At 37.5% G+C, this 13,661-nt stretch overlaps 1 protein-coding gene across 3 annotated transcripts in view; it reads left to right on the forward strand.

Moving 5' to 3' along the window:
- DCC (DCC netrin 1 receptor) overlaps positions 1 to 13,661 on the forward strand; it is a 1,303,205-nt gene that overhangs the window by 1,141,179 nt on the left and 148,365 nt on the right. For all 3 annotated transcript variants that reach the window (XM_027525589.1, XM_027525591.1, XM_027525590.1), the window contains exon 20: positions 7,204 to 7,398. In XM_027525589.1, the coding sequence (XP_027381390.1) occupies positions 7,204 to 7,398 (195 nt within the window). The remainder of the gene's footprint in view (positions 1 to 7,203; positions 7,399 to 13,661) is intronic.

Consider the following 13,661-nt stretch of genomic DNA (forward strand, 5'->3'; position numbering starts at 1 on the left):
AGCTCTTTAGACTGAGGGCCCAGATCTTCTGCACTCAGTTTCTTGTGAAAGTCCAAAGGAAGACGTGAGTTCTCTTCCAGTGTGTCGGGGCACATGTCTACCTGTGTGGAGGAATATACTCCTGTCCTGCTTCCATATTTCTTTGTTTTCCCAAATCCCTCTATGCCCACAGCAGAACAGGATGGTTAAGAACCCAGCCTTCTGATGGAGATGCCTGAGCAAGTTATTTCATCTGCCTGAGTCTCACTTTAGGACTCCTTTTATAGAATTGTTATCATAAAGGACTGAGAACAGTCCCTGATACCCTGTCAGCACTGAAATAATTCAGTGATTATTCTTCCCAGTTGCAATTCATTCTAGAGCAGGTGTTCATTAATGTACTCTGCTCAGAACCCAGACCATCAATTTATAAGTGTAGATAATGATGAACGTACATGTGTGGGTGTGTGGGTGTGCACACGCATGCGCTCAGTTCTGTCTGACTCAGTGACCCCACGGATGGCAGCCTGACAGGCTCCTCGATCCATGGGGCTTTTCAGCAAGGTTAGTGGAGTGGGTTGTCATTTCCTCCTCCAGGGGATCTTCCCACCCAGGGATCAAACCTATGTCTCCTATGTCTCCTGCATTGCAGGCAGCTTCTTTACCACTGAGCCATATAGATATGTGTATATATGTATACATAGATTTATATTTCAAAAAGATGAGACAAAAAATGTTGAAACGGGAGATCCAGATTATTCCAGTGCCTCAGTTCCTTGATCATAAGCTGGCAGCTTGGGAATTTAGACTGATATTTTCAGAAGAAAATGGTTCAAAATGAATTAAACATTTAGTATAAGCTTGTCATTCTCCTCAGCACTTTTGTATTATAAGTAGTCCTGTGTTCCCTATTCTTCTGTTTTGAAATAAAGAGTCAAGGGCCTTCTGGGGTAAATAATTCTCCTAAAGTCAAATAACCAAGAAATAGCAGAGCTAGGATATAAAACTCAGGCTCATACTCTTAGCTACTACACTAAGCTTTGTTCTTCTTACTAGTACTGGCCCAAATCAGTGACAGTCAACGGATTTATGACTTAATTTGTCTGAGGAGGGATTGAGCATGGAAGGTTTTTAAAACTCCCCGTGTGATTTTAAGATATAATTACATTTGTGAAACACTGATCTAAATAAATGCAGCATCCAACATTAAGATCAAACACCAATATGGATAGAAGAGAGCTTCAGAAATTGTTTCCTTATCAATGCTGTCTAATGACTAAGGTTACACCCTCTTTTTCTGTGTGATTTGATGCTCTAGTCCCAGTCCTTCCCTTGAAATTCTCTTCTCGCTTGACTTTTGTAAAACTGCCTAACCACTTTTCTTCCAGGCTGTGATTTCTCAGTCCTTTTCTCCCACTTGTTCCAGAAGTGCTATTTCCCAGAACGCAGATCTTTTCTTTCCTTTTGTTATTTTCTCTGAAAAAAGTCATCCACACTATAGCCAGGACTTCAGTGAACTTGCAATTAATGCCTCTGAAATCTGTGTCTCCATCCAAGGCGTTCTATATATACACATCCTATCTCATACTGTACATTTGCACTTCTCTGTCTTACTGGAAACTCGTTCTACTCCCCAGCCCCTCTTTCTGCCGTTCTTCTCTTTTTAGTCTAACACCCACCACAAACAGCCAAGTGATGCACTGTTATATTCTGGAATAGGTTGTTAGCTCATTGAGATTGTGAACCGAGCTGGACACTCACACTGGAATCACACGTGTCTAATTCTTACTTGCATCTTTTCAGAAGCTTCCACCATTCACCCAGCTGCAGAAGGTGGCAGCTTAGTCTCATCTTGACTTTTTCCTGTCCATCCCCTTCCCATATTATCATGCGAGAAAATCTAAATGCTTATAGTACAAGGCTGAAAACTCTAGGAGAACAGGGTTCAGATTTTGTTCAATTCTTTCTCCCCAGTAACAATATCTTTGACACTCAATAGGTAATTACTAAACATCTGTTGAGTGGAACAGTCATCAAATTGATATTCAATATATTGTTTAACTTGACTCTGTAGTGCCAGCTTCCAAACAAGGTATTTCTTAAGCCTTCTTAATATAAATAAATAAAAGCTTTAGCATTTACTAAATAGTTACTATGTAAAGATAATTTAATAAAAATACCCCTATATTTTAAGTTTTTAAAGCACATTATCTCACAGCAACTTGATTTCTGATAAGTTAATTAAGACATAACTTGGATGAAGCAAGTTGTTCAAGGTTACAACAAAGCTAGTTAATATTAGCAGTATTACTTGAGGTCAGGCCTCCCTGAATCCATAACCCATAATTTTTGACCACAAAAAAATAGGAAATTGGTCCTCATTTTTAATATATCTACCTCTATGTGCATATATTTATTAGAATCAGTTCTTTAAAGATGAGAAGCCCCGTTTGGGCTGAGCTCCTTGCTGGGAGGGGCCAGTTCTGTATGGTCTTCCCGGTTCTTATCAGCCTCCTGATCCTTGGAAAGGAATCAGCCATGAGTGGAAGTATGGAAAAGGGCAGAAGAGAGATGAGAGGTGGAGGTGAATACTTTGTGACACTCTGCTTCTGGAATGACAAATATCTATTCGTATACATGCATGTGAGCTAAGTCACTTCAGTCGTGTCCAGCTCTTTGTGCCCTAAGCACTGTAGCCCGCCAGGCTCCTCTGTCTGTGGGATTCTCTAGGCAAGAATACTGGAGTGGGTTGCCATGCCCTCCTCCAGGGGATCTTCCCGAACCAGGGATCGAACCCATGTCTCTTATGTCTCCTGCACTGGCAGGCTTTTTTTTTTTTTTTAACCACTAGCACCATCTGGGAAGCCCAGCTATTTGTATAAGTAGAGTCAAAATGAAAGATGCATGATGCTATGTTTTATATGTATTTAGACAAATGGTATTCCCATGCGAGAATGCCCAGGTAAATTAATAAACCCAAAAGGTTTTGCAACCTATGGTAGAATATAATACTCTTTCAGTCAGTGTGGTGGATAAGAGATAAAAATGAAGCAGAAAAAATATAAAATTAGACACAGAGGAATGAACATATAGATATAGAAAGGTAGCGGCAGACCTATAAATGCATCCCAACTTGTATGGTTATATGGAACTCTCCAAGGTGAGACTTCAGTGGTGGACTCAATAGCCTCAAAGCATATTAAACTCATTCACCAAATGAAATTCTATGGTTTCTCTAAGGCTAGATTTTAGAGTTCTGAGTAATGTAGTCTGTTTATGTTCTCCATCTCAGTATTCAAATTTATAACCAATGATGGTTCTTTTTATTTTAATAAGTTTAAGAAAATTGCTTAAACACAAATTGGGGTCAGAACTTGATGTGGCACTTTTAGCTTTACTTGTGTGATGCCAGAACTGTCATTTTTTAAAACATTTTATTTATTATTATTATTATTTTGGCCACACCGTGTGGTATGTGGGATCTTAGTTCCCCAACCAGGGATCTAACCCACACCCCCTGCAGTGGGAGCGTGATGCCTTAACCACTGGACTGGGAAGGAAGTCCAGGGAAGTCCCGGAACTGTCATTTTAAAATGCTTCAGTGAATACTCTTCACATAGAAAAACTTACAGTGAAGGCAAGCATTGTATTCTCATTTGGTAAATGGAGAAAATCAGGAATAATTGTAGCCGACATGGGATGGGAGCACAGCCATCCAAACTTTGAAGTTTGTCATGGTCTTACAAGAGCCCATGAAAACTTGAACAATTTCATTAAATGTCATGAATTTAAAACTTAAATACTTACAGGCTAAGGGGATTTATTTAATAAGTGAGTTTCAATACCTATTATCCAGAGACTATTAGTTTTTTTGAAGAATAAGAAGTAATATAAGACATGGCTCCTGAACTAAAGGAATGTTTTTATTCTCTTGAAGAGATAAGATATGCACTTAATAAGAGCTGGCAAAGTATGACTAGTGCCAGGCCCTTCTTTTCAATAGATGTGGTTTCTTTGGGCACAAAAATGGAGACTCCTCTGGCTTAAAGAGTAGTAGGAGATTTTATTGATGTTGACCACAGGGGCTGAGTTCTCAGCGAATGGACACCTATGAGTCAGAAACAACTCCTTTATCCAATGGTATTTTACAATCCCTTTTGAACTGCAGTCTTCCAATTTTAATACCATCCAGAGGGAGGAGTCATATAACCTTTATAAATTTTGCAGACTTTGTTTTTTGTAAGTCCTTTATCTTCCCCTGAGCTTTCCACATCTTGGACATTCATATTTGTAGCATCAACATCTCAACAAATATATTACAAAAATTACTGAATTAACATGATCAACTAAAGCAGTGATTCCTGACTATACTGGAAGACAGAAGTCAGATGGGGTGCAGGTTCCTGGGGTTACCAGAAACCTATTATACTCGTCACCGCTGTGTAACAGCATCACCACAAATTCAGCAGCTTAAAAGCACATGCACTTGTGATCTCACTGTTTCTGTCAATCGGAATCCAATCACAATTTAGCCGGGTAATCTGCTTTAAGGTCTCTTACAAAGTGGTAATCAAGGTGTTGGCTTCTGCTGATGTCTCACTTGAGGCTTACCTGGGGAAACACTTGCATCTAAGCATATGTAGTTGTTGGCAGGACTCATTTGCTCACTGGCTGTTGATCAGTTCCAGCCTCAGTTCCTTGACACGTGGTCTTCTCCATCTGGCAACCTGTTTCATCAAAGCCAACAAGGGAGTCTGCTAGCAAGACAGAAGTTACAACTTATGTAACATCATCATGGAAGCAGCAGTCCATCACATTTGCTTTATTCTGTTGGTTAAAAGCAAGCCTTAGGTCCCGTCTAAACTCAGAGAGAAAGGACTGCACAAAGGTATAACTACCAGGAGGCAGGCATAATTGGGGATGATCAAAGACTTGTCTACAATCTCTCAAATCAAAATGCCCTCAGCCAGGGAGAGGCTCAGTGGGACAAATTAAGAGAACAGCATTGACATAATGTGCTACCACGTGTAAAATAGCCAGTGGGAACCTGATGTATATATAACACACAGGGAGCTCAGCTCGGTGTGCTGTGATGACCTGGAGGGGTGGGAGGGAGGCTCAGGAGTGAAGGGATATATGTTTACATATAACTGATTTATGTTGTTACACAGCAGAAACTAACACAACATTGTTAGTTTTAATTTTAATTTTAAATTAAAAAAATTTTAAACCGAAATACCCTTTCTTGAACTCGGTGGTTTGTAACTTATACCTAGTCCCCAGGTAATACTTATGATGAGGCAGATTTGAGAAACAACAAACTCAGAAAAAGTGGAAGCCAAATTAAAATAGATGCAAGCTATCAGCATTGACAAGAATTTAAGAGAAATGGACTTCCAGAAGAGGTAGTTTGTGGCATTGCTTAATCCTAAAGAATCACAAGGAAGAAGTATCCAGTTCACTGTCTAGAACACATCCCCTAAACCGAGATGTAATTCTGTAAATCACTATAGGATTAAGTGAAAATGACACAAAATCATATAAGTATTCTTCTATGTATTGGAATGGATTACAGAGTTTACAGAAAGGAGAGCTCACTATAGAGGAAGGTTTCATATGTTAGATGTAGCTTAAACTGGACCTTGATGGATGGGTAGAAATTGGATGAAGAAAGAAAGGGAAGGTGAAGTGGTGTGAAGAATGAGAGGGAAGTAGGGATGAGCACAGCATCGAAATCAGTCTTCCTGAGTAAGGGATGTGCTGAGATGTAAGAAGTGTGCATGCTTGTTTTGGCAGGGAAGTGAATCTGAGTTAGAGAACCTTCTGACATGACCTCTGAAGGAACTGTATGAAGGTCCCCGGTCAAAATGGGACAAGTGGGACTGAAAAGGAAGGACTAGGGGGATCAAAGGAGGATAACTGTTTATTTTTTTTTTTAGAGCTTTCTTTTTTATCATAGTATAACTGCTTTACATTGTCCTGTTAGTTTCTGGTGTACAACAGAGTGGATCAGTTATATGCATACATATATCCTCTCCCTCTTGAGCCTCCCTCCAACCACCCCCATCCCACCTCTCTAGGTCATCACAGAGCACCAAGCTGAGCTTCCTCTGCTACGGAGACAATTGGTTTTAAAAGTGTTACTTAAGAAGAAATGTATTCAATCCATAAGCTCAGACCTAGAGATAAAGTTGATGGCCTATCTAATGCAGATACCATTGCAGAATTTTAATAGAGATAGCGGCTGACCACATTCATGTAGCAAAGGCACCTGCGATGAGTTGTTTTATAGTTTATATTGCAGTATTATCTGATATATATGGTAATATAAAGTGATGAATTAGTGCTTTAAAATAAAAGCTACCTTAAACATTAGCCAAATAAAATGTTAGAGTATAAATAGTTTACAGGAATAACTAGATCTGTTTGGGTGCATATTAGATTACCACCATTGAGAACGCTACTGTTATTCAAGTAACATATCCCCTAACACAGAGGATGAATGATACTATCAAATGATGAATTTATTAATGTTTGAAATATTAACTAGATAACCTACAGTAATCCAAAAATACTTCTTCTTTCTGTTTGTTTATTTTTGCTTAGGTGGGATGGGCTAGGGGAAAGAGTGTTGGATTTTTAGTATGGCAATAGAGGATTTATCCTAGCCCTTTTATCAGTTAGCTTGGGTTCTGCTCAGCTTTATCATCTATGAAAAGAGAGCAACAGTATCCCTGCCAACCTCACCGAGTTATTACAGTAATCAAATATGATCATTTATTACACTTTAAAAATATTGGGCATTTTATACTTTTCAGTGTATTTTTATTATTTAAACACTAGCCAAAATAAACATTACTTATCTTCATTATTGGATACAGTGAAAATGACAGACTTGTTATCTATCTTTTAAGTTTTTCCTCATGTTTGTATACCAATAATCAGGATTTACAGACAGCAAAAACCTCACATTTTTAAATATGGCAGATAGTTTTATAACAGCTTATTCCATTTTTTAGATTCTGTACACTGAAGTAATTCTTTTTCTAATCTTTGTAATACCAAAAAAAAAAAAATCATTACTTGCCAAACTGGATACTGCACTTTATACTTGTGGATATGTAATAATCCTTGAAAATTGTATTGGGGAAATATGGATGTTTGGAAACAAGTAACACATGTAGTCAGTACACTAGACAAAGTTGTGTTCATTTATTTTTGCAGCTTACATCTTGTTTTACACCTTGGACAAGAACATTCCAATTGATGACTGGATTATGGAAACAATCAGTGGTGATCGGCTTACTCATCAAATCATGGATCTCAACCTGGACACTGTGTATTACTTTCGAATCCAAGCACGAAATGCCAAAGGAGTGGGGCCTCTCTCAGATCCCATCCTCTTCAGGACTCTGAAAGGTTGGAATCATTTCCTGTCATTTCCTTTTCTTTCTTTTTTTTCCCCCCCTATGGAGCGGTTATAAAATAATTTTGAAGTCTGTTTAGGGAATTGACTTAAACCATCTCTGTTGGCACCATAACTACAGTGGACATTCAAAAGAAGTTAAAATGCAAATTAAAACCAAAATGCGATATCACCTCAAGCCTGTTAGGATGAGTGTCATCCAAAAGACAAGAGACAACAAACGCTGCCCTGACTGTGCAGGAGAGAGAGCCTAGTGCACCGTCTGGGTGTGTAAATTGGTGCAGCCGCTGCGGAAAACAGTATGGAGGTGCCTCAAAAAATCACAAGTAGAAATACCATATGATCTAGCAATTCCACTTCTGGGAATATATTCAAAGAAGACAATAACATTAACTCTCTAAGATACCTGCATCCTGATGTTCATAGAAGTACTATGCACAACAGCCAAGACACGGAACCAGCATAATGTCCATTGATGGATATAATAGAATATACATATAATGGAATATTACTCAGCCACACAAAAAAGCATGGAAATCCTACCATCTGTGACAGTATGGATGGACCTTGAAGGTGTTATGCTAAGTTAAAGAAATCAGAGAGAAAGCCAAATGCTGTATGGTTTCACTTATATATGGGACCTAAACAAACAGATAAACACCAAATTCAGGAAAAGAGATCAGTTTGGTGGTTATCAAAGGTAGGAGGTGATGAGGGAAGGATTTGGAGGAAAGTAATTAAAAGGTACAAACTTTCAGTTATAAGAGACGTAGGTACTAGGGAGGTAATAAACACATGATAACTATAGTTAACGCTGCCGTCTGATACACAGGAAAGTTGTTAAGAGAGTAGATTCCAATAGTTATCGTGAAAAAAAATTTTCCTTTTTATTGTATTCATACAAGATAATGGTATTAACTAAAGCTATTATGATAATCATTTCACAATATGTGTAAATAAATCATCTTGCTGTATATCTTATACAGTGATGTGGAGTTTCCCAGATGGTGCTGGTGATAAAGAATCTGCCTGCCAATGCAAGAGATGCAGGTTCAATCCCTGGGTTGGGAAGATCCCCTGGAAGAGGGCATGGCAACCCACTCCAGTATCCTTGTCTGGAGATTCCTATGTACAGAGGCGTCTGGCGAGCTACAGTGCATAGCATCGCAAAGAGTTGGACACAACTGAAGTGACTTAGGACGCATGTCAGTTATTTCTTAAATAATTGAAAAAAATTGGAAACAAACAAATATGATAAAAGATAATTAATTAAAAGTTACCTTTTTATGCTGAAAGCCAGCATGCCAAAGAAATATCTATTATATTATTACATTTTCTGTCATCAACACAAAGCAGACATATTTAACTTGACTTTTTTTCCATTACACTCCTTTTGGAATTTTGTATTGATTTCATATATATGGGCTCTATTCACAATATAATAAAACACTTTAACCATTGTATTTAAGGGATAAAAATTAAAAAGCATTTTATTACATGAACTGCATGCATACTATCTACTACCAAGTTCAAGTATTTCCTTTCAGGAACTAGTGTTCTTATTAAAAGAAATTTTGATATGGCAAGACAGAAAATCTCAAACAAAATTAACTTTTTTTTGAGGACACAGAGTAGCAACATGAAAAAAAGTGTCTTGCATCATGATTACTATAAGAAAACTCTACATGCTTACAAGTATAAAAATCACTGATCAATTTAAGGATAGTTGTATGTTTATACAGAAAAATAAAAGGCCTGAGATTATAGTGACTACTTCATAATGATCTTCATATAAGTTCTTTCTGTTTTAGAGCACAGCATTATTTTTTTTTTTTTTTGGAGGATGAATGATTTCAAGAGCCTCTATTAGCAATTGAAAATAATTCATATGTTCCATAGTTGATATATAAACATGTACATTTAAGGTATTATATGTGTTATTGTCGCTAAGTCATGTCCAACTCTTTGCCACTCCATGAACTGCAGCCCACTAGGCTCCTCTGTCCATGGAATTTCCCAGGCAGGAATACTGGAGTGGGTTGCCATTTCCTTCTCCGGGGGATCTTTTTAACCCAGGGATCGAACTCATGTCTACTGCTTGGCAGACAGATTCCTTACCATCTGAGCCACCAGGGAAGCCTTTTAGAAAGGATACTTGGTTTTTAAATCCCTTACCACCTTATGCCCATATATCTGTCAGAAACCTTAACAAAACATGATGGCAAACAACTGACAAATTAGAAAGATGTATCTGAGCTGACATTTTTACCCATTTCTTTGGACAAACTAAAGAAGAGACTTAGAATAACTAGATAGCCCATTTCTCAGTTCTCCTAGGAAAAATACTCTAATAAACAGTAGACATTTGGATGCTGGTGATTGAGCTGTTCAAAAGCTAGATTTGGTAGCAGCTAATCTGAAAGTTTGCCAAGAACATGCAAATAAGCATTCAGCCTAAGCCTACATGACAGCTCTTTCACGACAGAGTAGAAGTTGGAAGGAAGGCAAGAGGAAAATGAGCCAGTCTTCGCCTATCCAGGTTTTTAGGACTTCATGTCTAAATCAGATTTCACTCCAAATGAGCAATTGAAAGGAAACTGGTCATTCATTTTGTGCGAGCATTAAATGTAACTAGATAATGTTTCACAAATGATTCATCTTTATCTATAGACAAGTGCCAAGCTAATTTCATGCTTACAATGTATGCCAACTAGAGATCTCACAGAGGGCTTAAGATAACTTAAGACATCCAAATGTTTTAAGCAGCAGAGAGATGAGTTATCTCAGGATTTATAGACTCATATTGATCACCATCCTGTGGATTATTTAATGAACTTCATATCCCATTTGGTACTATTTACTCTAAGTGCCCTGAACTCATCCATGAGATGTTTAAGAGTAAGAACAAATTCAAGATACGTTATATGTCACAATAGTCCATAAGGGTTATTTCTAATATCGTGATATGAATATTTAAGATTATCTACCCCAAGTATATTGTATTCAATTAATAGACAATTAGACTTTTATGCTGTCTGGTGCTGTGCTTAGTCACTCAGTCGTGTCCCATTCTTTGCAACCCCATGGACTATAGCCCACCAGACTCCTCTGTCCATGCGGATTCACCAGGCAAGAATACTGCAGTGGGTTGCCATGTCCTCCTCCAGGGAATCTTCCCAACCCAGGGATCGAACCCAGGTCTCCCGAATTGCAGACAGATTCTTTATCATCTGAGCCATGAAGGAAGCCCATGGTTTTACAGTAAACTAAGTTTTGGATGTCTTAAGTATGTTTTAAATGATTCAGACATTGATGTTGCCTATCTTTATCAACAATTAATATTGCATAGGCAAGAACCTTATATGTATGTCACATGACAGATAGTCCAAGGTAAATAAATTACTCATCATAAGAGATTTGAAGCCACAGTGAATCACATCTACACTAAAGATAAAATGCTCTCTGATTTAAGATTTTCTGTTTCCAAAGCTGCTTCAAAATATAAGGCCTCTGTTCATCAGAATGTAATGTCTGACAGACAGAAAGGCTCCCTTATTGTCCTGAAGCTGAGGAAACTCTCAGTGGTCTATGAGAGTTGCAAATTGTGCATTAGTCAGTCGTTAAGAGCATCACTGGAGAAGGCAATGGCACCCCACCCCAGTACTCTTGCCTGGAAAATCCCATGGACGGAGGAGCCTCGTACGCTGCAGTCCATGGGGTCGCTAGGAGTCGGACACAACTGAGCGACTTCACTTTCACTTTTCACTTTCATGCATTGGAGAAGGAAATGGCAACCCACTCCAGTGTTCTTGCCTGAGAATCCCAGGGACGGCGGAGCTGGTGGGCTGCCGTCTATGAGGTTGCACAGAGTAGGACACAACTGAAGTGACTTAGCAGCAGCAGCAGCAACAGTAGCAGCAAGAGCATCATTTTCTCATGCTCAGTCTTTGTAAAGATAGAAGCATTTTCTACTAGAGAGTAAGGTTTTACTTTTTTTATTTGGCCACCAGTCAGAGAAGTACAGGAAACTCAATCTGTAATCACTGGTTAAACGGATGCTTATAACGTAAAAGGAATTAAGTTATCATTGTCTTTTTTATTTTTTTGTACATGCATTGTACAACATTGTACATATATGCAGTAGATCTGATTCTTTCTTTGGAATGTTAATTGGAAGAACATTGAACTTCATTTTCTGACCACAGAAGACTCTCCCTTCTCCAGACTCCATATTATGATACCTGCACACTAGAGAAACCTTGGAAAATGTCTGAAATGTATGTTTATTTCTGCCCATCACATGAGTCGTTCCTTCTAGTAAAGTAAGCTTCTCCGTGTTGGACTGTCAAGTAACAAGGAGGAAGGACATTCCTGAAGGATTAGACCAAAGAGGGCATCTGTGGAGAGATGAAGTCGTCTCCCGCACAGAGAAGCAGAGTCTTCAGCGGTGGAAGAGCACTAGAATATGGTCTCTTTTCTGGGCATTCTTAATTGCCATTCTGAAATGTTCATCTCTCCCATACAAGGATATGGAACTAAAAGCTGTGCTCCAGAATACAAAAAAGTTTTAGTTTTTAAATAATTTTGTGACAAAGTACATAATATTCGTGATAGGTGACAGGAGAAATTAAAAATTCAAGGCATAAAATTATAATACTTTGGCATTTGTTTTTAATTTTTTAAAGTCATTATTTTCTTTAATAAAAAGTACTTATTAGGACATATTTAGTCCCTGTTGGGAAATATTCTTTAGTATTATTCACCATACCAAATATTTATTTGTTACTTGTCAAAAATTTGGACTACAGGTAATGCATTATGTAATTAAAGACAAAGGGACAGATGAAGAATGGCAATAGGATGAGACTGGTTTTCTTCTCTTATTTTTAATATCATTCCAAAAAGTCCTCACCTATGAGATGCTGATTCAAATAGTTTCTCAAGTGTATTCTGGTCTGACTACCAAACTTTTCCCTTCCTGGCTTGTTTGGTCATATAGACCCTGACATGCCCTTCCTCATTCTTACTGAACACTTGGTGTGGTACTTCTTAAAGCAAAGTGTTCTTCCTTAAAAGCTATATTAGGATCCTTTCTCTGTATGTAGACAATAGATAATGCATTTGCCTCTCAAAAGCACCTCTCATCAACAATTCCCTAATACCATAACAAAATATATTTTGAGACATCATTAGTGTTGATTGGGAAATGGGAGAGAAAAATTAAGGTACACATTAAACTGTAATGATTATATTTGAAAAGACTGGACTAGATGACCTGATGAATTGAAAATTGTTAAATCTTGAGGAGATACAAAGACAGTTATAAAACTTAAAGCTTGTTGAATCTTAATCTAATAAGCATGCTTTTATACATCATTTTCCAAAAAGTGATTCATAATTCAGTCTTCTACTTAGTAAGATATCTTTCCTGGTTTATCTTTTTCATAGACCATGCCTCTGTATTATTTGAAAATGAAACAAATTGCAAATGGTCTCTGGTTTAGGAGTTTGTCCTTCTGTGATATAACATTTATAAACCCTGTATTTGAAAGTGGTTCTTACCTACAGCATTATTAAGTATTTTGATTTTATATATTATTTTGCACAATTATTTGTATTCTTTCAACTAAAAGGAAAAGGAAGGACTGCCACCTACAAGATATTTGCTTTAAGTATTTTTCAAACAATAATAATGGATTTGCTATGAGACCACTACATGTAATGAGAAAATAGATTATAGGTTGCTGCCCATCGGAAACCATTATACTTTTCTCTCTCTGACTTTGAGACATATACAAAAAGCAAACCAGCAAATGTGGTAGCCTAAGTGTCTGACTGCAATTAAGTGAGTTAAATAAAGCCATAAGACTCAAAGATGAAAGAAAATCAAGTATAGTTGAAATAAGTCTAACTGATGGAAACTTACAGAGATCTATGTTAGTCAAAATGTCATTTCACAATTTCTAGGAAAGCAGTGTTTCACAGAGATTTACCTCATATTTAGTTACATTTGGTTAACAGAAGACACTTTTCAAAAATTTAGAGATATCTTAAAATCTAACAAATTATTTTCAAGAACAGTATACATAATTCTGTATATGACCAACCTAGACAGCATATTAAAAAGCAGAGACATTACTTTGCCAACAAAGGTCCATCTTGTCAAAGCTATGGTTTTTCCATTAGTCATGTATGGATGTGAGAGTTGGACTATAAACAAAGCTGAGCGCCGAAGAATTGATGCATTTGAACTGTG

The sequence above is a fragment of the Bos indicus x Bos taurus genome, chromosome 24 (genome assembly GCF_003369695.1).
Source record: "Bos indicus x Bos taurus breed Angus x Brahman F1 hybrid chromosome 24, Bos_hybrid_MaternalHap_v2.0, whole genome shotgun sequence".
NCBI classification, from domain to species: Eukaryota; Metazoa; Chordata; class Mammalia; order Artiodactyla; family Bovidae; genus Bos; species Bos indicus x Bos taurus.